The sequence below is a fragment of the Clytia hemisphaerica genome, unplaced genomic scaffold (genome assembly GCF_902728285.1).
Source record: "Clytia hemisphaerica strain Z4C2 unplaced genomic scaffold, Clytia hemisphaerica genome assembly, whole genome shotgun sequence".
Taxonomy (NCBI): Eukaryota; Metazoa; Cnidaria; class Hydrozoa; order Leptothecata; family Clytiidae; genus Clytia; species Clytia hemisphaerica.
In genome coordinates, this window is record NW_027103432.1 from 663,137 (window position 1) to 689,960 (window position 26,824).

Genomic DNA, 26,824 nt, shown 5'->3' on the forward strand with positions numbered 1-26,824 from the left:
TGCTCACTTGTTTGGGTTGAGTATTAGAAATAAGAAAGTATAATCATTATTACTTTTTAATTTGTGTTAGATGATTTTTATAAAAGAACTAATCTCCTATATAAAAAAGTAAATGGTAAATAATAATAACTTTATAATAAATCTATGCTACCTAACTACAATAAAGCTATAAAAATACTCTAGAATTTCGTTTTTGCTGAATCAGCATAAATGGATACCGCCACCTTTTCCATATGCACCTAAAAAGAAAGTCATAAAGTATTGTAACTTTCAAAAACAATTTCCCCACAAAGATTTTGTTGAACTTTTCAAGAAAAATTTTCCCTGGAAGATTTTGTTAAACCACCAACCAGACTTTAAAAAAAACGACAATAATGTGATAATACTTAGACCTAAACTTGGATACAAAACCCCCAAAAAAAAACACACACCAAAAAATAACAAAGCAGGTTTTCGCTAAGTTGAACTTCTATTATTTGAATCGTTCTCAATTCAAACTAATTCTCAGTTCTCGTAAAAATACTTTCTATAATTCGAATCTCTCTTTAACTCGAACAAACTAAAGTTCCCATTTGAGTTCGAATTGGCGAGATAAGCTGTATTGGTTTTGTATTGAACATAAATAGTTTGGAAAAAAAGACTTACGCCTTAGACTTTGGAAGAAGGATGCATAAGTAGCGTTACCAGTAACAACTCCAGTTTTGCTGGGATTTGTTCGAACTGTTTTGACTGTGAATTCTTCACCATTATCACCTAAAGGAGGTCCTGTCACTTCTATCTCTACTATGTGGCATTTCAAACTGAAAAAAAACACTGGAACAATTATCACTAAATTTATGATCAATAATTTTATTTTGCTGATGATTGTTTTTAATTTCGAAAAATAAATCTTGTCTCATTCTTCATTTTCATAACATAGACAATGGTCAAAAAACCTCAATTCAATTGTATTTATTCGAATCACGTTCATGATCTGTTTAGCCTTGATATCCAGGCTGCAAACTCTATTATTTAACTCTATATCGCCTTTGCTCACCTAAATAGACGACGGTATCTTGGTGTTTTTACTGTCGTCGAGCAAAGTGGACGGTGATTTTGGAGACATGTCAACTTTGCTTCATACCGTCCCCCTAGATTTATCTCGAATAAAGTGGACCTAGTGGACCATTCGGACCTAGGTCGAAGGATGATGATGATGATCTCGAATACATAAACTCGATAATATATCAGAAGGGGCAGAATATCTCAGAATGGGTTTGAAAAGCATCTAGCTAGGCCAAGCTGTAAATAGCAGAATCATCAAAGTAAGAAAGTAATTTACAGCTTGGATATCCACGTTCAAGATCTGTATACCTTCGATCAGCTACAAGACATCCTTGAACTTTATCAAAACCTAGATTATGTGCGGCTAGTGCAGCACAAGCCATCGTGTTTACATTAGCAGGTGCCAACGGACAAAGCTTTCGAACTGGACCTAATTGTAAGCAAAATATTGTACAAAATTTGGTTAATTTCACTGTAGAATTAATACGTTCAGGATTATTAAGCTAGTCTAGATAAATAAGTAGTTTTGTCAAGGTGAAATCACCTAATATGATGGGGAAAATTATAGAATAGTGCATGAGAAGAAGATGAAAACCTTATAAGTGGAGACAGTTGTAATAAAAACATGTAATTTGAAAAACCAAAGAAAGACCTATCTAACCTTCGTATAATACCACAGGTTCATCTCCAACCTTTTCATTCCTTTCAGCTACCTCGCCAAGGACTTTGAAACAAGATGGATGTTTTTTCATTGTCACTTTCAAACCCTGGAAATGAAAACACATTACGTTAAGATTTAACTCAACTCTAAAAAAGGCACATCAATTTATTAACCCTTAAACGCTATACACCTATCAACCTTTAGGGGCGCGGTCAGCTTTTCAGGAGAGGAGAGGAGGATTCTTCCAAACAACAGTATTGAAAACATTAGTGTATGAGTCCCCTTGTGAAAAATGTAAGATATCCTTGCATTGAAGGGATAAAGTAACATCAATATAGTTAAGCAATTCAAATGCTAAAAATAGTTTGCACTTCACACCACTTGAGACTTGGGAAAATATCACTGAGTCTTGGCAGGAGTTTGTTGGTTTGATTTAGATATGGCCTAAAAAAATGGCGTTAACTGAGAACAAATCTTCCTCATAAATTTATTACAAGTCCCCTAAAAAGTCGACCAAGTTGGAAGGCGTATCGAAAATACATTTTGCTTTGATTTATAAAAGGAATTTGGATACAAAATAAGTGTATCAAATCAAATCAAACTTCTTTTTTTACTCTTTATAAAAGCTCATCCATCCTCATAGAAATAAACATTGTCTCATCTTTTTAGAGACTTATTTTTGTCTATAAGATTACCTTCAATGACCCTTGATCAGCCATCTTTTGTACATCTTCACCACCCCAAAATGCACCAGCAGGAACAAACAATCCATAACCAGTTTCTAAGGATTTCTTTCTCAGTCTGGCTTCAAGATCCTCATCAGCCAAAGCAGTAGGTGATCCTATCTGATGAAAGAGAGATACCGAGAGTCAATGTATCTTTCGACATGTTGAAAGCGAATTTGTCAAATTTGTGAATGAAAGGTTTTTCTTGTTGACATATTTTTTCTGAATCAATTGCATTGAATTTCATTCACTGCCAGAAGAAATCAGACAGGCATTATAAGATTTGAGTTTTTGAAACTAAAACATTGCTCAAGATCTTCCACATCTTAAACAAAAAAGCTCACAATAATGAAGATTTTACCATAAAATTTGCATGTTCTAAAAATTGTTCTCCATATTTTTGAGTTGTTGTGATATGTGCAACTTCTAAGATGATGTCAACCTTTCTAGTGAAGAAACATTAGAATATGAAACAAGAATGAGAAGGTTTCTAAAATATATTTTTCAATAGTTTCAAAGTGTTTTCCATCAAAAAGTTTAGCCAATTTTTAAGTGGTTTTGACAGCATATTTCGTTTCCTCTGGGTTTAAAGGATTAGAAAGATTCATTTAATCCTTCCGAAAAATAATAGATAGATCAGAAAGAAAAGTATTTTCACCTCGTTCTAAATTCATCAAGATTTTCAAGTTGAACTTCTTTCGGAAGATGTTTGATTTTGTCAAAGGATCTATTCCACACAAAGTCAACACACAAGTTTTCACTTTTTTGAACTTCGTCAAAAATGTATTGACCTTACAGTAATGAAAAATTATAGAAGCCTTTTAAAAGTAAAACCTATAAAATTTATTTAGAATTAATCATTTTTATATATCAATTAAAGGTTACAGGGGAGACCGATATACATAGGTGATGAGCGGCCACTTGAAGGTCAAAGGCTTCTGATGAAGGTTGTTCAACTAAGGAGGAGAATATAATGATTACATTTTAAGGAAAAAAAAGAACAAAGATTTTATTTCTGGAAAAACATTTTGAAAAAACTCACCTATATGGCCGTAACCAACTATTCCAATTCTTTTCTTTTCATGCATATTTAAAGAAAATACTATTTGTTCATAAATAAATAAAATATTTTCAATATATTATTTCCTTTCAAAATGAGAGAAAAGCAAAATAGTGAGCATGGTATTTCATTTTCAAAACTTTATCCATTGCTTTCCTCTCACACTATAAATCTCATACTGTATCTCAGGCATTATCAGCTAGAGGAACAATATGGTTGAAATTTGTAATGAACTTGTAATTATTGCTCTCATCGGGAATAATTTGATATCTGAGAAGGAAATCCCATGGGAACCATACAATAATATGTCAAAACTCTTTAGTTATGACAAAATAGGTTTTTCTATTTGAATGGTGGTATCAACAATTACAGCCATTCAGCCTTAAAAGCAGACATGATGCTATTGGTATTGCAAATCATTTAGACATAAAGTTGTTTGAATGCATCAAGATTCTTGACAGATGTTCTTTTTCTTATTACCAAAAATTTATATTTCTAAGTGCTATTTCTAAATTTGCCCTTCGAATCTCCTGCAGTTTTTGAGTGAATCGGTTTTTAGTTAATCGATAGAATTTATCAAGGGTCCCCCCTTTACTAACGGTTTTTTCGAAGTCTGAAAATCAAATATCTGATGCTACCAACTGATTCAGCTTGAAAAGTAGATAAAGAAAATGGAGTTAGTTTTTAAGTTTCGACCACCTGGTGCCGAGAAATGGCATTTTTAAGGCGAAAAATAGACGTTTTGGGCGTTTTCTGATGACGTCAGCATTTTCCTAGAAGCATTTTCAGAAAAAATCATTCCCACGGCTGGATAACCCTGAATTAGTAGTATCCAAAAATGGTATGGTTTGTTAACTTTCGATGTCCAAATCTCGAGATAATTCATTTTTAAGATGGGTAAATATGCTGAAAAACTGCTGACTCAGCAAAAAATATTGATAAGGGAAGTCTCTTGACATAAAATGCTTTGTTTCTTGGTTGTTAATGATGACAGTACCGTTGTTAATTTTGTTAGATCTGACAAATTGATGTTTTTAGGTACACTTGTATAGTTTTGATTCCCATTGAAGAATCATATTCTGGTTTTCATTCCGAAAGTATAGACTTAAACTTGTATATCAAGATTACGGGTGCCAAAAAAAGGGCAGTTTGAAATAGTGGCAACCTCATTAGTGGAAGAGACCACTTTCGTTTTTGTTGCAGATTTTGATATAAACTTCTCTATTTCTATTTGGTTGAGTTGCAGGAGACTTTGAGGCCTATTTTCGCAACTATAGACGCTTTCAATGAGCGCCCTGTCAGCACCTTGGACTTGACTACCCAATATACCGTTTAACAGTCTCGCCATCTCCACCGTAGAGGCAGTAGGTAAAAATGCTCACTTTAATACTGTGGAAGGTTAGAGAAATGGAAACGTTGCCAATTTTTTCTTTCCTTTAAAGAGAATGTTTTAGATATTTGAACATGATATTAATGACAATTTTATGTATCTCTCCCGAAAATTTCACAGAAATTCATCTAGAGGAAAAGAAGTTATGATTAAAAGGAGTTCTTTACCTACAATTTCTCTGCTGGGTTTTCCTATGAGAACTGGATGTTTACCTACCATTTTTTACGGGGGAGAGTGAAGTTTCCTGTGGTTGCCAAAATCAAAACAAGTGATACTTTTATGGACCTACCTGGTTATGCATTTAACACATATATAATTGATATCTACGTGAGCATGACCGTTAAACAATCATTCAGAACACAAATAGTGACGATCTATTAAAAATTTTAAAATTTCTTATAAAAAAACGTTGAGAAACCAAAATTTCATACTCTTGAAATATTCTTTCATATTCAAGACTTCGTGAGCAAAAAAACATCTATCTCATCAAAAAATTTAGTAATTTGGCTAAGAACATTGATGTATGCTTATCAACAGTGATTCTTATAGATGAAGATGCGTTTTTTGAGTTGAAAAATTTTTATTAACAAAAATCTGCTTGAGCCATCTTTTACCTATGATGGTACCCTACTTTCATGCAAAAAATCAGAAAAAATTAATGATCCAATTTCAAACCTGTTTTTTAGCCGTGTTTTGGCCCAAGTTTACCTCCCAAAATTTTTTTTTTCGAAAATCGGGCTCTGTCAGATTTTGGCCACCACAATTTTGCACCTTTGTACCAAAAATCAAAAGATTCCTATGATTCAATCCTGAGAAAAGTTGGTAACAGACGAACGGACGGACGGACGAACGGACGAACGAAGGTTAATTTAAAGGAACTCCACCCCACCGGGGTAGGTCCAACAATGGAAAATTGTTCATACGCGTGCACAGTCGACACTGTTAAACGGTGTATTCTCCTCACATGGCATGGGTTTACTCGGGCGAAGGTTCATTCACTTGCCAAGTGAACCGCTGTGAGTGGGAATCGAACCTCAGTCGCCTGTGCAGCAACCAAGGTCAATGACCACTATACCACAGCCCCTCTCTCAGGGATTACCGTGCGGGTAACTTGCATCAGTAGAAACAAAAATGATAGAGTCCGCGAACTTTGTATTTTAATGACCAGCCAGGTCATTCATTTAAGGGCTATGCATGTTGTTATGTTAGCTGGATGCAAGGATGCAAGTTACCTGATCTCAGTACTTGTCAATGTACATGTACACATGTGTTGTGTCAATTTATCAGCATTGTATTGGGCCATTCCCGAAAAAAAGCATTACCCCCTAATGGATGACATCAATTTTTGAAATAAATTTAAAGAGAAAGTATCGGAATTCCATGAATTTTACTTAATTTTGCATTTAAAAGTATTTGAATTCCATGATTTTTTTAGGTAACAGTAACTGAATTCCACAGTTTTGATAGGTATTTTGTAAATTTGTTACAGAAATTCCTGACTTTCTTGAAAGCAATCTGCTACAGAAATTCCATGTTGTCCATTGGGGGGGGGGGGGGGGGGTAACGAATGAAAACTGGAATGGCCCATTTTTGTAAAGGGAAAGATAAAAGAGGTAAGACTAGCATAGTTTCTAATCCTGATGATATGGGAGTAATCAGTGGTTTTTTCAAGCACCCAAATGCCCCCGTTGGACGGTGGCATTAAACTCAATTCAAATTGAGTTTTAAAATTTTAGATTTTATTACTGTTTTCTCTAAAAGATCAAATTTAACCATATAAAACACTTCATAAGTCTCTCTTCTAGTTAGAGTTTACTCAATTATCACAGCTGTAGCTGATTCTTTTAATTGAGTTTTATATATCCCCTTCCCTTTTATTGAAGATGAAATTGAAATTATTATTTATCTTCAATAAAGGAGACAATTTTTAATTGAGTTTAATTTGAGTTTAAGCTCATTCAATTAAGTAGAGTGCTGGTTTAGATGCACTATTTCCTTTTTTTGGTATTTCTTTTATCTTTTTTTTGCTAATAGTGGTTCTATTACTATATCATTTTTTTCGTCATCTTCTCATTTAAAAAGAGCTGTGATTTAGATATTTTCAGTAATTTAAAATTAACTTTGATCATTAATAAATTCTAGGTATACATTCAACTTTTGCTGATTGAAAGCTTTTTAAAAAATAACACTCTTTTGAGTGTCTTTTGAAAAGATTTATATAACTCTGGTGGAGTTTTTATCATTTGGCAGCAATTCTTTAGATAATTTTAGTTTTTTTGATTTGTTTTTTGAATATGATTTCAAGTTAAATTTAACGGTTAGTTTTGAGAGGACTTTTAAGGAATTCATTCATTTTGTTCATTGATAAATTCTACAAATTCATTCAATTTTAACTGTTTTATAGTGTTAGTTAAGACAGACATATGCTCAAGCTGCCCGCAGCCTCTGTTATCCAGCCTTCGGATAGATAGCGCAGCTTACGCCTTCGTTAAAAACTCAATTTGAAAGTACAAACGGAGACATTGCTTAGTGCTTGGAAAAACCCCTGGAGTTTAAAGTTTAGACTGTCATGTTATAAGATGCTGTTATGTTTTAGAGCCTGTATAATGAACAAATTACAAGCATGTAGGTAATTTGCCGTGCGGGTAACGTCATGAAGCGCTCCATCGTGATGTTGTGAATTTCTTCTTCATTTTTTGAGGAAGGCAGTTAGTCACACTTAGGAAATCAAGTTTCAAGAAAAAAACAACATCAGTCATCTACAGGGTGTTTTTGCAACAACAAGGATGAGAGTTACCTGAATCAAGTTCAAGTTCCCAAGACAATAATTAAAACTTGAAAACTTAAAATGAGACAAAATGACCGATTGCAAACGTGCAGCAGCCACAATATCAACCAACCAAATTTTGTCATTCAGTATAGACCTAACTCTTCACACAAAAATTATGGGAAACGTATGTTTGGACTTTGTACCCTATGCTGCACTCAAACCAAAGTCCCGCAAAGGCGGGACAAAAATCAGTTTTTTGAAGTTTGCAAAACAACGCCACATAGAAGATCTTTCAAATTCAGTATGTGAATAAAGCAGTAAAAAATACAACTTTTCTATTTTTCCTTTTTTTTGCAAAAGTTCTAGGAATGAAAATAAAGGGATAATGATAATTGAATACTATCCATTGATGACCCGCGGCACTATCGTAAAGCTAGAATCGCTTCGCGCACTCTTCGCTTGAGAAAATGATTGACAGATTGAAGTTTTTCACCTGCACAGGAGTTCGCGGAGAGTTCTCGGCTCAATCTTCGGGCCGCGCTAAAAATGGTAGACTGAGCTGTGATAGATCATTTCGATGGAAGTTGTTGGAATGTTTACAAGGCTCTTTACTGTATAGAAAATCGTTTGTTTTATTGTCAATGATGACAGTGCGGTTATTAATTTTGTTAGATCTGACAAATTGATGTTTGTAAGTGCACTTTATAGTTTTGATTCCCATTGAAGAATCATATTCTGGTTTTATTTCATGTTATTAGATGCTGTTTTAGAGCTTTAGGTCTACACTGTCATTCAATTCCCGAGACAGGGCTTCAATTTTTAAGGCCTAGTTTATACAATAAATTAAAAATAATTACTCACATGTAAATGGGTCAGTGTTTTTTGTGTCTGCTTTTGCAGCATTTATCTTTGATAACTCATTTTGGCGGGACACTAGTTAGCGACTCCAGAAGTCATGCAACTTTCGTTGACGTCAAACCAAATGTTTTATTTTTCCGTGAACTTTGAACCCTTGAAACTTTTTTTCTATGTATGCTAAAGCGTTCCGGTTTTTACTAAATGAAAGCCTGTGATCTTAGCTTTCCAGCGGTATGTAACACTGTAGACACGGGCTAGACGGCAAATTGGTAAAATGCAGAACGTTTTGCAACATTTTGAAAATTGTTTGCCGACGGGAGAAAAAAAATTTGCAACTATCGAAGAACAAATGTGTCTGGAAACGGAGGAAAATGTATTTGGAGGCTGAAACTTTGTATGTTTATCAGAAAAAGGGTGAGGAATTCAAAAATCACAATCGCTAATTCTAGTTCTTTCATTTTCATTTAGTTTTTTTAACTTTTTTACTTCTTTAGCATGGGAATGTCCCAAAGAAAAGTTTTTATTTCTGCCGAAATGGATTTTCTTTTCATTTGGGGTTTCTCCTTTCAGAAAAACTTATCAGTGCGTCTCAAACCGCGATATTTCGAGAGCACGGAAGCGCGTCAAAACACCAGCTTTTTTAGAGTTTTGTCTCGTTTAACCAAACGCTGCAATCCTGTGTAGGCTTTGGGCTCAAGACTAGAACCCCCAATACGAGACATTGGCCTGACCGAAAAAAAATCATCATCATCAATTTTGTTAATTGTCAGAGTCGTTTACTCACTGGAAATACGCAACTTTCTGAAGTTTCGTTTTTTTTCGGTTGTGCTTCATTTTAAAAATAACGAAGATGAAAAGTTACCATCAATCCCGCGAGTAAAAGAAAGTACTCCGACTAGTCTACGAAAAGTGCGCTCGCGCGGCGAATAGAATATCTCGCAAATTAATATATGCATAAAACTGACGAAATTCTTTCTTTTTTATGCTTAGGTGACGTCACCATCGATCCATACTCGACAATGGAGAACCAAATTTGGCAATGTATAATTATTACGAGCGGCCGAGAAAGTTTGTGTGACGCAAAAATTGCGCGATAAACGAAGCCCTAGAAGAACGCCCACTGAAAATTGAAACTAGGAATTTATTGAATATTTCACTAATGAAGTATCAAACTTTTTGTTTTTTGTAATTATTATAAATTCGTAATTTTTAAATACTATTTTTTGAATGTCAAAGGACAATTAAAGTGAATTTAAGCTGATTGGGTGGATATTGGGCGGACGGGCGTTTTGCACGTACCGAGATATTGGAAATTAAATGAGAGTAAAAGACGGGGGCGTCTTAGTATGTAATATTAATTCATTATTCTTTTATTTTTATTTTTCGCGAATGAAAAAGGAATTTTTGATTTTTGAATTAAGGAAATATAGTATAATATATTGTATTTGATTGTCAATGCCAAAAGATACTTACGAATAATCTGCTGTGTTGGTTCGCTATTTACCCCCGGATTGTTTTAGTAGGCACTTCGGTCACGTAAATAAAAACACGTGTATATGTTGAAGCCGACTGTGGACTGACCGCAATTGCAATTTACATAAATTATTGTGGAAGGGAACGCTTGAGACGAATGTTTGGGAAATCAAAAAGACATCTTTTGTGAGAATGTTGAGTTTTGTTTATATGGCTGTTTGTGACGCACTGCTTATTCTTTACTCATAAGTTTTTGTTCCTCCATTTCCAGAGGCCCCTTGAAAATGGATCCTACCACCTTTTTTGACTCATTTCAACCTTTTCCAAGCTATTTTCTTCAAAAACAAAAATAAAACAATGCAATGTCTTCTTTTTTCAAAAAAAGATATATCTTTCGTTATTTTGATAAATATACTAAATATTTTACAAATATTTTTATATAATAATATTTTAACGGCATACTGGAGAAGTGGGACGTGGGACGGTGGGACGCTCAGGTGGGACGCTCAAGTGGGACGGTAGTGGGACGCTAAGGTGGGACGGTAGTGGGACGCTAAGGTGGGACGGTAGTGGGACGCTAAGGTGGGACGGTAGTGGGACGCTAAGGTGGGACGGTAGTGGGACGCTAAGGTGGGACGGTAGTGGGACGCTAAGGTGGGACGGTAGTGGGACGCTAAGGTGGGACGGTAGTGGGACGCTAAGGTGGGACGGTAGTGGGACGCTAAGGTGGGACGGTAGTGGGACGCTCTTTTATATGTATTTTGTCTTTTTCTTTTTATAATACAGTGAAGAGGGACAGGTCAAGTACTTATAAACAATACACAGATCGATCGAAATGTTTTTGACTTTTTTCATAGTGAATGGATTATAAAATAATAACATAATCAATTTGATCGAAGCTACAAAGACACAAAAAGCTAGTCAGTCAGATAAATCAATTTCTGGCTCTTCCTCTTGGCTCTTTTTGTGTAATTCAATTGTGTAATTTACATAGCAATTTCAACAATTCTAACGCTCTTTTTAGCCTAGAGGCTAAATGTCTAAATCTGCGAGAACTGATTTTAAAGAGTATCATATAAAAAATGAACATTCCAATCACAGGGATTTCCCCAGAGACAAGATGTTTACTTTTCGAATTCAAAATTCGAATGAAAGGAAAACATTCGAATCGACAACAAAGGGTTACACCATCAGCATAGGCCATTTCACAGTCGCAAAGCGTAATGGGTAATCAGGACCACTGCGCGCTAATAACGACTTACTATTGGTCCAAAGTTTTGAAAAAAATTGAAGATTTTTGCGTCTAGCCAACGGGAAGCCGTAATGGAGGCGCAATCAGTCCTGATTACCCATGATCCATTTCGACCGTGAAATGGCCTATGAATAATAAAAGTATCCACATTGTTCACGTGAAAGGGAAAACCCGTGAGGTGAAACATACACGTGGCGCCCAAAAACTTCTTTCATCAAATTTTATGAAGTTGACTAGGCTAAAGATTTTTAAAGTCGCGTGTCCATCGTTGAAAGTGGTTTTTAGATTTTTATTGAGTTTTTTGGTTTTATTTTCATTTGTTTGTGCATCATTTTTTTTCGAAATACGTTATCGCAGACTTACAGTAGTGTTCTATAAATTACTAGCCAAGCCAAAAGAAAAGGAGCCAGAAATTGATTTCACATTTTTCATTAAATAATTATAAAGACAAAAAGACAATATTCTAATAAAAGAACGTCCTTGAACGTCCCACTACCGTCCCACTCATGTTGAGGGGAAAGCCCTTTATTACAATTAGAATGTTTTCTTTTCATTCGAATTCAAAATCGTGTTTCTGGGGAAACCCCTCTGATTCGATAGATTACTTTGTTATTCTCAATAAATATAAACTCTTCGAAATATAGTCAGGCTGATTAAAGGGGGTAAAAAAGTTTTACTGGCCATTAGGTTTTCCCAGATTTAGCCTAGACAAAGTTGCAAAGGATTGAAAGTGTTGGAAAATAATAAAATTGTTCTATAAATTAGACAATATGAGCCTGAAGATAAGGAGCCAGAAATTGATTACACATTTTCCGGTGTTTATTTCTGACTCGCACGCATATTGCTTGGTAGCTTTTCGATCAAACATCCAATTTGAATATTATTATTATTCGTTTATCATCCACTATATGATAAAAAAAATCAATATATATATTTTGGCCGAAATCCTGTGTAGGTTGAAAACTGAAGAACAGATCATGTATATGTGTTTTGTGAAAGTATTCATTTACTCATATTGAGTTCTTTTTTACTCGTACATAATTATCAGAGAAGCAAAAATACAAAAGCCTTACGAGAGAGCGTCCCACTACAGTCCCACCTGAGCGTCCCACTACCGTCCCACCTTAGCGTCCCACTACCGTCCCACCTTAGCGTCCCACTACCGTCCCACCTTAGCGTCCCACCTTAGCGTCCCACTACCGTCCCACCTTAGCTTCCCACTACCGTCCCACCTTAGCGTCCCACTACCGTCCCACCTTAGCGTCCCACTATCGTCCCACCTTAGCGTCCCACTACCGTCCCACCTTAGCGTCCCACTACCGTCCCACCTTAGCGTCCCACTACCGTCCCACCTTAGCGTCCCACTACCGCACAGATGTTATGCGAGGTAATCGTCACAAGCCAAAATCCATGTTCAACAGATTTTGAAAACGAAAGTGTAAAAAATAAACATTGCCGTAAACGCGGGTAAAAAGTCCTGGGCCGAGTCCCGCGTTTGCTCATTCAGCCAATCAGATCACACAATCTAGCCGGTTCCCAACTCTCGCTATAAAATCACATTGTAAATATCGAAATAAAACCGGGGGTTTAAATATTTACTAAAGGCTTATTTCGCTGAAAGAAAATAGCTTTAATGAAACAAATTTCGGTTAAATATCTTTGGTATTATATATAAAACCTGAATCTAAATGGTTTTGAGAAGTAAAAGATTGTACGACTGCAAAATAGACAACGATCGTTTATGACCCCCGTCTCAGATGAGGTTTTCAGGCTTTATCTAAAGATAGAGAACTAAAACAAGCTTAACCCACTAAACTATGTATTCAGCACCAGACTCTCTGACATTCTGAGAAATTATTTGCCCGGGAAGAGCAGCAGATTTCAGCGAAATGCTGCTTTTTGCTCTAAAAGTGTATGGTGGAAATGGTGCTTGTTTTCAAACTTAAATATCAATTCATTTGAAATATTTTGTTTATTTGGATTATTGAATAGTTAAAGGTTTGTTTTCTTTTTATTTTTTGATGATAGCTTCACTCAATCACTTACAATGAGCCTTTGAAATTTGTTTATTTTGGTATTCTGTTTGCTCTCGCATGATGCCGCCATTATGGAGTTTTTTTTTGCGTTTGCTGAATGCGATTTTGTGAGACTTTGCATTACCAACTTTTGCTTAAGGCAAACACCTGTGACCGTCCCACCTTAGCGTCCCACTACCGTTCCACCTTAGCGTCCCACTACCGTCCCACCTTAGCGTCCCACCTTAGCGTCCCACTACCGTCCCACTACCGTCCCACCTTAGCGTCCCACCTGAGCGTCCCACTCGAGCGTCCCACCTGAGCGTCCCACCGTCCCACGTCCCACTTCTCCAGTATGCCTATTTTAACACCATCAAAGAACTCTCCCTCTAAATTTGAGGTCTCTAGCTACACTAGAAAAAGAGATATGCAAAATTTAAGAAGCATGACTGGAAAATTTCTTTTTTTTCTTTTTTGACACATTTTTTGAATTTTTCCAAGCTATTTTCCTAACCTTTTTTTTGACATTTTTAGTCAAATTTTTGACACTAAAATTTGAATATCTTTACAACCACTAATCCACTGGAGGCCTATGACCCCTCATTTTCTTTCTAGATAGGATAGATTTTGAAAAAAAATTAAAACTTGAAAAATCTTCTGGAGTTGCTACACTAGTGCGACTAAACTGGGGGAAAGTTGAAAATGGTAGCAAGATTTAGCACAAAGCCGCCATGCATATTCATAAACTTTGAAACCCCACAACTTCCTATCAATTGAAATTGAAGAAAAGTATGAAACACATGTAAAAATAAGTGGAAACAATACCTTGCAAAAATCCAACTTTCCTTCTTGGTGTCAGTCTAAACAATCACCACTATCAGTCTTTGAACGGGATGATGTTTTTTTCAAGCAACAGGAAGAAGCGCGCAAAAGAAACCTTTTCTTATTGGCCTAGAATTCGAATCAGTTTCTTGGCCAATGCAAATCCATGCTTTTAGCGCGTTAAATTTTATGGAACCACTAAAAAAGAAGATGGTAAATACCCTTTGACATGCATTGGGAAATAACATCTTAACGCTAGATATTGCGCATGCGCTAAAGTTGATTGCGCGTTTTTAATTGGTCCATATGATGTACAGAGTATCCGGGAATTCCCCCAATCAACATAATAATATTTATTTCTAGAATGTTCACCTCTCTCGAATTCATGATATTCATGACGTAATGTTTTCTACGGAAAGACCCCGGCTTTTTATTGGCTAAAACCGGGATATTTCCGTAGAAAATATTACGCCATGAATATCATGAATCGGGTTCAACCTGATGTTATTTTTAAATAGATATATTCAAGAGGTTTTATCTTTTCCAAACCAAAATGCTAGGAAAAGATAACCAATAAATATAACTTCCATACCTGCTACAAGATTAAAATCAAACTGAAATCAAACCATTTTTTTTTGCTTTTTGACAATAATAGTCGAACCCCCGGAAAATTTTAAATGTATCGGAATGAGCTATTTTCCAACTAAATCACGGCAAGTGAAGAGCTATCCAACCAACCGGCCGGCCAAAGAAGAAGTCAAGAAGTCAAAGTCTTTTTTTTATCTTTTCTTGATTGCTACTTCTTAGAAAATGAAGGAAGCATTTATCATTTTCCTTTTGCTAGTAGCTTCATATCTCATGAAGGTATAACTTTGTAATTTTCTTTTCTTTTTCACTTTTTACACTACCTTCAGGGTAATTTCCAAGCACTTTTTTACCACCGCTATTCGGTCTGACTAGCTACCTATGCAACAGTCCCATGTTTCGACCAATCGTCCCAAGTTAGAGCAGTTGACAGTATTTAGTTCAAAATGAAAGTATTGCTTTTATCAAACAGTTGGGTGTTTAAGATAAAAACTGCAATTATTACTCTTTTCAGCAATTATTGCCGAAAACGGCAATTTTTTCAATGATGAAATGCTGAATCAGCAGAAAAATTCAAAAAGTAAATAAATAAAAATTGCCAAAAACGGCAATTTTTTCAATGATGAAATGCTGAATCAGCAGAAAAATTCAAAAAGTAAATGAATAAAAACTGCAGTTTTTGGCAATTTTTCCCGTTTTTGGAAAGAAAAGTTTATTTTATTATTATTGAACACATGGTATTTGGAGCCCTCGCGATAAATAGGCCCAGACTCCCGCGCTCGATAGGATCGATCATCGGAACGGCTCGATGACGGATCGGTGATTGATGGATTACTTAACGATCCGGATGATGGAGATCGATGGAAGATTCAGCCATTAAAAAGTCATGAGTATCGATCCTTTGTTGATCCATTATCGAGCTAGTATTTTAATCGAGTATACTGATACGTCATCGATCGTTAAGCGATTCGTCATCGATCGTTAATCGATTTGTTATCGATTGTTAATTGAGTATGTATGAGTCGATAGGGTCGATAAGATTGATAAAAGATCGATGATAGATCGATAAATAATCGATAACTAATCATAAGCTTAAAAAAATCAGTTAGTCACACTAGGAAATTAAAGCTTTCAGAAAAAACAACATCAGTCATCTACAGGATACATTTCAACAACAAGGATGAGAGTTACCTGAATCAAGTTTGCAAGACAATATTAATTAAAACTTGAAAGTTGGAAACAAAATAAACCGTGCAACAGCCAAAATCAACCAACCAAAATTTGTCATTCAATTCCCGAGACAGCGCTTCGATTTTTAAGGCCTTGTTTATACGCTAAAGTATATAAAAACAATTCCGCACATGTAAATGGGTCATTGCTGAGGTCCGGCAAAATTTCCGGGAGATAGCCTATCCGGCGGTGCGCGGATCTAGGTGGGTTCCGCCTCCCCCGTAGATCTTTTTCTTGGGAAGTTGATCTTCAAATTAGTTTTCAAGGTTGGCTTGGCTCAAATTTTTTCATCTATGGCTCAAATTTTAGGCAATTTCTCAAAGTTTTTGAAAATGTTAATTTCATTAAAAAGCGCCGGGTTATTTTTTCACGAACCCCTTTAGAAGTTTTGCGGCGCATTTTTTTGCTTGAGAGTCAAGTAAACGATATAGCGCTTTCGCAGCATTAATCATTGATACGCATTTTGGCGGGACGCTAGTGTGACTAACTGAAAATCTTGAGTATAGATCCTCTATCGATCTCCTATCTGGATCGTTAAGTAATCCATCGATCATATATCGATCCGTCATCGAGCCATTCCGATGATCGATCCTATTGAGCGCGGGCGTCTGGATAGGCCCACTGTGCCTCGTTTAGTTTTGTTTTCAACTAGTTTTTGTTGGAAATGCAGATAGCAAAATTGAGTCATATGTAAACAGAATACAAAGGGGTTTTGTTATCTCTTTCTGGTTGTGTTTCGGCATTGATGCAGGGTCTTTTTGCATATTTTATAACTTTTCATGTTATTGAGCAACGAAAAATTGAAAAAATCACTTTTAAAAACCTGAAAAACCTTTTTCTCAATGCAATTTTACAATTTTCAAACACCTCTGACATCTTTGCTTTTATAAGGAAAATACATTTTGCTGATTCAGCATTTCAACTTTGAAAAAATTGCTGTTTTCGGCAATAATTGCCAAAAGGAGCAATAATTGCCGTTTTTATCTTAATCACTCAACTTTCAAATGATAAAGATAATGTGGGGGGCGTACGGTATTACGGAATTGCAGAAATCTACCTTTTTTTCTTTGGAATTTCGGAAATCAGGGAGAATTCCTTCGGTACTTCAGAATTCTGAAATTGTTTTGGTATCGGAAATCCTTGAATTTTTGCTCTGAGATTTCAGTATTATATATAAAGTTTTTATCCTCCTTTTTCGGAATTCATTAATGAAAAATCAAATTTGATGGAAAATTAGTCAAAACGAGGAAAAATACCCCAAATATTGGTATCGGAATTGAAAGTATTACTTTGAGGAAATTTGGAAATTTTCGCTAAATTATTTGGTATTTCGGAAACTGTACCCCCCCTATCATGATTGGCATCAACATTCACATTAAACTGCTCCAAAACATTTCAAATTTTAAGGTTGTTTTTTCATAATCAAATTTCAAGACCAAAACGGTGGTAAGGAAAAGAGCTTGGAAATTACCCTGTGCCTTCTCTGTGGAGGAATCGAGGAGATCTCTTTCCCTATACTTTGCCCTAATTTTACTATTCATACTGTAGTGACTTTCAATATACGTCGTCCTGCAGTTTTATTGATGATTGATAAAATTATTTTCAGGTCGTCAATGCAACTCAATATTTTCCATGTCCAACATGTCCTAAGGGACAAGGTTTGAATGAACCGACAGTTGACAGTCATCACTGTTATGGTACCACAAAATGCATTCCATGTGAGCTTGGGGTAAATTTCAACGAATATGATAATTCGATGCGTTTGTGTAGTAACTGCTCAAAATGTGGAGACAATGAAGTAGCTACACAAAACTGTACGCTGGCTCAAAATTATATTTGTGACTGTCTCCCTGGATTTGGAAGGAACAGCATTGAGACATGTACTCCTTGTTGTGAGTTGTATTGTGAAGAAAATGAACGAATGTCTGCAAGAAACAAAATATATTGTAGCCCAACGTCAATTGTGAGTATATTTTATTGATTTAAGATAAATTCTTTTTTCATTGCCAAAAACCAGCAATTTTCTGGAAAGTTGAGTCTAGTTGGTTGTATAATATATACCATTTTTCAACACTTTTTGTTATTTGGACTATTGCTCGAACTGCTAAACTAGGGAATGAGGATCAATTGCCATGCAAAGTTCTAATTCCCTAGGGTGATCAATTTTCATTATTTTGATTATAATTGTTTATACACATTTTTGATTTTCTTTGCAATTTTTCAATTTAGCAAAACTGTCGTTGTAATGGTAATATAGTGATTTCTCTTTCACCTACCGATTCAACACCAAAGACAACTGCAACTCCAGCCATGAAAAACACAACCAAGGCTGTAAATCACAATGATACCCAAGATACCAAAGTCAATGTCACTGTCATTTATATTTCTGTGTTTACTGTATTAGCCATCAGTATTGCAGGTATGGTATGAGATTACGATTTAGATTTTTAATTGGTTCTTTAATTCATCTCTCGAACAAAAAATCTTGAATAAAATAGTTCTGATGGATTCTGATTTAACAATTATTAACAAAAGATATCTTTCGTGGGGGTGGGGGGAGGAGTGAAAGAGGATGGTCATCCATCTGTTTATGTTCAGACAAAGAATATGATTCATAGTTTTAAATAATTTGTGAGAATGCTTTAATGAATCTATATGAATAATGTCATTTCATTCTTTTTTAAGCATTCTGTATCTGCAGACATTACAACTTCAAGAACTGTAGGAAATCAACACCATATATTTCAACAGGTATGAATTGACTTTAAAATGTATATTTTATGCATCTTTTGGAAACTATTTTTGAAGTATGACTATTTTTCCAGTCGATAAAATCCCCCATCCATAGTACTTACAGGGCTGCAAATAAATATTTTTAGTCAATCGGGCATCATGTCCGACATAAATGAAATCCTGTCGCTCAAACTCAAAATCATGTCGGTCATTCAGTGTATATAGTTACGGAGAAAGCGAGTAGGAAAAATAAAAGTTACCTTTGAACAGTTTGTTACTGTATATAACAGAGAAATTGATTCGATAAAAGTGATCTTAGAAACACCCTTGGAAGTTACGAAGAAAGCAAGTTGATAAAAGTTAACTTATCAATCAAATGAGGTGAAATCATATTCAAAGAGTGCTCGATAAAACCAGCCAGGATTAGAGCTTCTTTAATCAAAAATATATTTCGAAACAAAAAAATTTAAAAATCAATAACTCGGAGTTTCATGAAAACGTAAAATCATCTGGTTTGATCCGCCATTCAATCTCAACGTCAGAACCGATGTTGCAAAACGTTTCCTATCAATCGTGAGCAAAAATTTTCCAAAAACGCACAGGTTACACAAGCTGTTCAATAGAAATAACCTCAAGGTCAGCTACAGCTGCCTCCCAAATGTCTCGAGCATTATTTCATCCCATAATAGAAAAATTCTCAACCGCGAAGAGCCAATGATACCACCCATGAAACCTGCAACTGTCGTGCAAAAAATGAATGTCCTCTAAACGGAAACTGTCTGGATAAGCATTTAATATACCAATGTACGGTAAAATCCTCCCCAGATGACGAGGGTGTTAACTACATCGCCCTTACCAAAAATACCTTCAAAACGAGATGGAACCAACATAAACATACTTTTAGGTATGAGGAAAAAGAAAATTCCACTGAACTTTCAAAGTACGTATGGAAACTACAGCGCAAAAATATTTCAACCCTGTTATCCTGGAAAGTCATCGATCACACAAAACCCTATTCAAATGGGGGCAAATCGTGCAACCTTTGTATGACCGAAAAGTACCACATAATTACTTCCAAAGACAAACTTATAAACAAAAGAACCGTACTAATCTCCATGTGCCATCATATGAGCAAATTCTTTTTAAAAAACTTTAAAGACGTCCCTCCGGACACATTTGATGTCCCTCCTGACAATTCATTTTACCAATTTTGTAACATGTTTTCACACAGCTTTTTAATTTTTTAGTTACATCTGATGATTGCTTAGAGCATGAAACTCCGAGTTATGGATTTTTAAATTTTTTGGTTTTGAAATATATTTCTGATAAAAGTTAACTTAGAAACACTCTTAAAAGTTTTAAGAAGTAAGCGAGTTAATAAAAGTTAACTTAGAAACACTCTTGAAAGTTATGAAGTAAGCAAGTTGATGAAAATGGTCTTTAAAAAAAACTCTTGAAAGTTACGAAGAAAGTGAGTCGATAAAAGTTTAACTTTGAAACACTCTTGAAAGTTACAAAGAAAGCCAGTCGATAAAAGTTAACTTTGAAACACCCTTGAAAGTTACAAAGAAAGCAAATTGATAAAAGTGATCTTAGAAACAAAGAAGGTTACGAAGCAAGTTGACAAAAGCAATTTAGAAACACCCTTAAAAGAGTTGCAATGAAAGCGGGTTGATAAAAGTGATCTTAGAAACAAAGAAAGTAATGAAGAAAGCAAGTCAATAAAAGTTAACTTAGAAACACCCTGAAAGCTACAAAGGAAGCAAGTATTAAAAGAATAGGCTAAGTAAGTAACAGGGGTGTAAGAGATTTATTTTCCACTCTCATGTTAATGGTTTATTCCTTTTTTCATTCGGACATCATGACCGACACAAAAGAAAAGATTTTCAGCCGGTCAAATAGCTTTTTCAGTTGGACATTGACCGATGACCGACGCTTATTTGCAGCCCTGTACTCAATTTTTTTAGTGCAAAGCACTATTAATGTCCCTGTTTAGATAACCAACTTTTCTTTTTTAGAATATACCTTACAATCTAGTTTTCATATTTATAGAAACTAGATTGCTGACATGTGGAAAGGAATTTCGGCATGACTGATCCTTTTCTTTTGATAACAACATCAAAGCGGGAATTAATTTTCTTCGCTTTTCTTTCTTCCCTTTTTCTTTCTTATCAGTTCACCCTTTCTCTCATTACTTTCAAAGTGTGGTTAGCTCAAGCGGTTAGATCGTCTGTCTCATATGCATGGGGCTTTGAGTTCGATTCCAATGGGTGTCCAATTTTTTCAATTCTTGATTTTGTTTTTGTTATAAGTTATAAATGGTACCAAGAATAGTTAAACCTTCATTACCAGTGTCATTTTTATTATCTCTAGATGAACAAGTTTATTTCGATAGCAACCAACTAGAAACAATCAACATTGTTATCTCATCAGAAAGTACTGATTCCCGAAATGCAGCACCCGAACAAGATCCTCATTTGGCAGGTGTGCCAGAGAATGAAGAAGTAGAAGAAAACAAATGTCTTCTTGATAATAATAATGATAATGAAAATAGTGGTGATGGTGACGTAACAAGGCTACATGAGCACGACTCAAATGATATTTGCCAATGTGATTCATCTATAGTGTTTAAGCCAAATAGTAGTAATCAAAGGATACGAAATGAAAGAAGAGAAGAAGTGTGCAGGACATGTCAAAAAATACGCAAGTTGCCACCACAAGGTATAAATGAGTAATTCAAGTGATCTGCAATGATAGTAGGGGGCAAACCTTTAGGACCGCCATGACATATTTTATGTGACACAACCAAACCTGGTCCATTTTAAAGAATGAAGTATGTAAGAGTTTTTCTACAAATGATTAGGAAAATTCTTTAGGACTTTTTTTTTGACACCAAAACATTGACACCAAAACTTTGACGATAAAACCCGAAAGCACTTTACTTATCGAAAGTTCTTGAAAAGCCATATAGAGGACTTATAAGTGAATATAATCAATTTCCAAACGTAACTTAGTATGTAAATATAAATGTACCCTTTGGATTAATTTATAGAAATAGAAATCGTAAAAATCAACCGGAAATAACGCCAAAACACAATTTATTATTGATAATATAATGCCCTCGGTGTCTCGAGGAAAAAGTAGCTGTCTATTAGGACACGTGGCAATTTTTTTAATGAGGTTATTCATGTTTTGCTAAGTTACATAATTTCGCCATTATATGGAAGCGAACGTTCGAATCTTTAGAGGCGATCCCATACACAAAACATGAAGATCTCTACATTAGGGACCGCGAAAGACGGGGGTAAAATGGTTGGAATCGACCAAAATATTGTTTTTAGGTTTTAGACCACCTATAACCATGGGATAAGTTTTAGAAGCATTCTTATCATTAAATAAATGTCCTGTAAAAGTTTGGTGGCCATAACTTTATTTTTTATGAAAATATGAGCAATTTTGTAAAATTTGGAATGGCAGACGACCTACCAACAGAAAATTGGATTTAGACAGGTGAGCGCGTCCTCAAACCCCCATGATGTTATACATTTTTGGAACTGGAAGAGATCAGCGCTGTTTGTTTTTTTTTGTCTCATTGACCCAATCAAATCCTACAAAAAATTATTCAGTTTTTTCTGGGAAAAAGCCACTTTTGAGGGCTTTAGCTGTCCTCCCCGGCATTAAGACAAAGATAATATGAAATTTCAACCTTTTTTACATATTGTTTGTTAATAAAAATTAATATTTTCAACCGCGCTCTGCTGTCTTTTTTGGCTCAAAGTTTATTGGTATTCGAGAAATTCTACAGAATTGTTGAGCGCCTGTTTGTTTACAATTCAAAAGTTCAAAGTCCACGGAGAGTGACAATCTGCCAGCTCTCCGGCATACAGGATATTTTCGATTCATTCGTACGGCAAACGAGAATTTTGAAAAAAAAAATTGATAAAAAATTAAAACTTTGTCTTGAGAACCTTCGTGCCAAGTTTCAATGTTATAGCATTAATAGAAGTAAAGTTATTGCAAAAAATGTATTTTTCGACATAACCCCCGGATTTTCACTTTTAAACCTATTTAACCATGATTTTTTCAAAAATCCTCGAAAATCGTTCCAAAAAAAGGGTCATTTTCAGGAGATAGAAAATTTCATATCTCGAGAACGGCTTGGCCGATTTTGATGAATGACCCCTCATTTTTTTTCTTTTTTGATGCTCTTTCCAATGAGCATGGTTTCAATGCGCTAAAAACAATTTGAAAAAATCATTGCGGTCCCTATCTACATGTAACCATGATATTGACTATAACCTCAATATGAATGTTTTTGTATTATCTTCCTTTGAATCTTAGCACCAAATGTTGGACATACTTACAATATTAACTACATCAACTACCAAACAATGATTTATGCAAGACAAGATCACCAACATCATACAACCATTAATCATCTCCATAATGATGCTGAAGTAGAATCAAAGACATTAAGCAAAGCAGGTGTGACTTTTACCTTGTCTAATAAAATCTTTTTATTGATCTGCCTGTTTATCCTGAATTTTGATACCTTGGCAAAAATTAATGATATCAATGGATTTTAGACAATTAGGGCTAGTTTAGTTGACTGAAAAGTATCTTCTACTTAAATTAAGTGTACACAGAAAAATTCGATATAACGTAGCTTTGTTCGCAATTCGACGACAACAACACTCTAGTATATCTTCATTTTATTAAAATTTCACATGTGATGTAAATCCACGATTTCATATGTGTAATTTTATTTTTTTGGACCTACCCCGGTGGGGTAGAGGTCCTATAAATTAACCGATGTCCGTTCGTCTGTTCGTCCGTTCGTCCGTCTGTTACCAGCTTTTCTCAGGATTGGCTCATTAGTTTTTTCTAATTTTTGGCACAATGATGCAAAATGGCAATGCCCAAAATGTGACGAAGCCCGATTTTGGAAAAAAAAAAATTTTCCGGCCCAAAATGCCGGAAATATGCCGGAAAAACTGTTTTTTTGGCATTTTCTCGAGATTTTATCATTAGTTTTTTCTGATTTTTTGCTCAAAGATGCGTATTAACAATGCCCAAAACATGGCTGAGTCCAATTTTCGAGAAAAATTTTTTTCCGGCTTAAAATGCCGGAAATATGCCGGAAAACGCCGTTTTTCTGGATTTTCATTGGACTTTTTCCTTATAATTGATTGTTTTTTCACTCAAAAAGATTATTAATAGCAATGCCCACCATTAAGTATGTTTTAATTTTCAATAAAATTGATTTTTGAAGCCGGAACTATTTAAAAATCGCCGGAACAACCTAATTTCGCCGGAAAGACCGTATTTCTTGAATTTCTCGAGCTGTACTTTATATTTTTTTATGAAATTTTGCACACTGATGCAAAATGACAATACCTAAAATGTGACGGAGCCCGATTTTCAAAAAACATTTTTCCCGGCCGAAAATGCCGGAAATATGCCGGAAAAACCGTTTTTTTGGCATTTTATCGAGATTTCATCATTAGTTTTTTCTGATTTTTTGCACAAAGATGCGTACTAGCAATGCCCAAAACATGGCCGAGTTCGATTTTTGAGTAAAATTCTTTTCTGGCCGAAAATGCCAGAAATATACCGAAAATCGCCGTTTTTGCAGATTTTCATTGGACTTTTTCCTGATATTTCTTTGTTTTTTCACGCAAAATCATTATGGTATCAATGCCAACCATCAGGTATGGTTCAATTGTCAATAAAACTGATTTTTGATACCGGGACTTTCTAAAAATCGCCGGAACAGCCGAATATCGTCGGAAAAACGGTTTTTCTTAAATTTCTCGAGCTGTACTTTATATTTTTTCATGAAATTTTGCACACTGATGCAAAATGGCAATACCTAAAATGTGACGGAGCCTGATTTTTGAAGAAAAAGATTTCGGCCAAAAATGCCTATAATATGCCGTCAAAACCGGTTTGTTGCCATTTTGTCGAGATTTCATTAATCGTTTTTCTCGATTTTTGCTCAAAGATGTGTATCAGCAATGCCCTAAGTGTGGCCGTTCGGATTTTTGAGAATCATGTTTTTCCGGCTGAAAATGCCGGAAGTATGCCGGAAATCCCCGTTTTTGCAGATTTGAATTGGGCTTTTTCCATATATTTCTTTGTTTTTTCACTTAAAAAAATTATTGATAACAATGCCACCATCAAGCATGATTCAATTGTCAATAAAACTTTTGCAATTTTGCAACCGGAACTTCGCTAACCGCTATATTTTCTTAATGATTGTTTTTCTCCTTATTGCTATCTAAGTTTCATCATCAGGTAGGTCCATTCAGCATGTTGCTTGTTTAACTTTCAGACATCGAGAAGATTGAATCAGGCAACGTGACGCTTTTAGCAAACGACCCAAAATTATCAGAAAAAGTAAAGAGTAAGTATAGACTTTTTCTTCTTAATCTTTGAAGATTCAAAAAGTTTTCAGGTGTTTTGTTTATCAATAACGGAAACTGAATTTTTCTTATCAAATTTTGAATATTTAGTACAATACCAATTAAATCACTTTTCCTTTCTTATCACCACGTATTAACAATGAAAATGAAATTTATGGGCGATCCAAAAAATATCTACAATCTGATTGGTTAAAAAGAGCACAATATTACATATAAAAATATAAATTGACGAAAAGATTTTGTTGCATTGTAGCGTCAGAAGCAATTTAACGGCACTTTGCTACAAAAGTGCCCTGCATTTTTTAGGTCACCAATAACTATTACGTATCCATATTTAGAATTAATATTTATTTTATTTGTAGGTTATTCTCTCTTCTATGCTAGAGACAAACTTATCAAACCATATCGTCGACTAGATAATTGGATCAAAGAAGATCCTAAATGGCAGCCATATATTGAGGCTTTTTTGAGGGATTACCTCAATATTGAAATGGAAAATGTCCGAGAAATAATGCAAAAGGATCAACCTGTCGATATGTTCTTTGTAAGATTGAGAATCAAAGAACCAGAGTTCCCTTTGGAGAAATTTATGGCATGGCTAGAAGTGATTGGTTATGAAACGTTGGTACAAAGAATCTTAGATATTGTTAAAGAACATCCAGTAATGAATCCAGTGTAATGCAAAAACACAAATTGTATTGCAGTGGTAGACACTAAATCGGTTAGAATTTCCAAGCAAATTTTGGTTGAACAATCCAGGGGCCCCAATTCATTCTAATTTATTTTTGCTTTGATTTTATTCAAATCTGATAAAATTACTTTTAAACCACTTAAAGTGGATAAAATCCCCAAAAAATCTTCATGACACTGATTTCGTTATTCAAAATAGTTTATAGATCATCACAACTAGAGTCCTCGGTAATTTTTAATAAATGTCCTTTTATGCTCGACTGACTCTTTAAAAGTGCTCGCATACACCTTATCAAACACGTTTTAAATATTTTTACAAATTAATGTAAATTTTACGTAAGATATTTTTTTACTTTTGTCACTTTATGCTTTTATATCTGAACGAAAAATGTTTTCATTATTTATGTTTGTGTTTTATTTTCTTAATGCTGTATTGTATTTTTTGTATTATTTTTATTATTTCTCCGTAGAACGTGTTCTATTTACAGTGCGTCAAGAATCAACTGGTCAGATTTCTACTGTGAAAAAAAAACTAAACCCAGGACCCTTACAGTGCACTCAGGGAAGTTTTTAAAAAGGACTCTTAAGGGCCGCACGTACGGTGGGTTGTTTACCCTGAGTGCCCCCCCCCCCCCCCGGTAACCTAAATCGTTCGCTTCTAAATTTCTCAAATCTAAATGAATGCAGTTAATAGTTTTTCGAGATATTCTTATCACGTCCAATCTTTTTCAAGAAGCACTGTATAGAAAAGGTAATTTAACTTAAAAATCAAAACTCGAATTTTATTAGATAGGAAGTTTGTACATAATCAATTTCTTCTTAAAATTTTAAAATTTATTACATATTGGCCATAAAGTCTTTCTTTGCGTAAGTAGTTCAGACCGGGGGATGAGCTGGAGTTTTTATAAGATACTTCATTAATTTGTCATTTGAAGTTCCTTGTTTGAAGCAATATAGATGACTGTTAAAACTCCAACTTCTCCCCAGATACGGTATACTTGTGTACTTTGAACATGGACATGCACATTTTTTTATTCAAAAAAGATATTCATGCAATGATATTCATATTTTTTAATATATTTAGTTTTACG

The 26,824-nt window shown here is 34.9% G+C and overlaps 2 protein-coding genes across 2 annotated transcripts; one reads left to right on the forward strand and one right to left on the reverse strand.

The window, feature by feature from the left end:
* Positions 1-38: 38 nt before the first annotated feature.
* On the reverse strand, positions 39-3,553 carry LOC136798087 (aspartate dehydrogenase domain-containing protein-like). Its single transcript, XM_067054675.1, has 8 exons — positions 3,473-3,553; positions 3,089-3,221; positions 2,792-2,876; positions 2,401-2,550; positions 1,706-1,811; positions 1,354-1,474; positions 646-800; positions 39-239 (listed from the first exon to the last, which is right to left on the reverse strand). The coding sequence occupies exons 1-8, from the start codon at positions 3,516-3,518 to the stop codon at positions 202-204; spliced, it is 834 nt and encodes a 277-aa protein (XP_066910776.1). The 5' UTR covers positions 3,519-3,553; the 3' UTR covers positions 39-201.
* An 11,254-nt stretch (positions 3,554-14,807) lies between these two features.
* LOC136798085 (uncharacterized) lies at positions 14,808-25,920 on the forward strand. Its single transcript, XM_067054673.1, has 8 exons — positions 14,808-14,934; positions 17,492-17,848; positions 18,115-18,304; positions 18,571-18,636; positions 20,992-21,339; positions 22,960-23,103; positions 24,953-25,024; positions 25,406-25,920. Exons 1-8 carry the CDS (start codon positions 14,881-14,883, stop codon positions 25,720-25,722), a joined length of 1,548 nt encoding a protein of 515 aa, XP_066910774.1. The 5' UTR covers positions 14,808-14,880; the 3' UTR covers positions 25,723-25,920.
* The last annotated feature ends 904 nt before the right edge of the window (positions 25,921-26,824 follow it).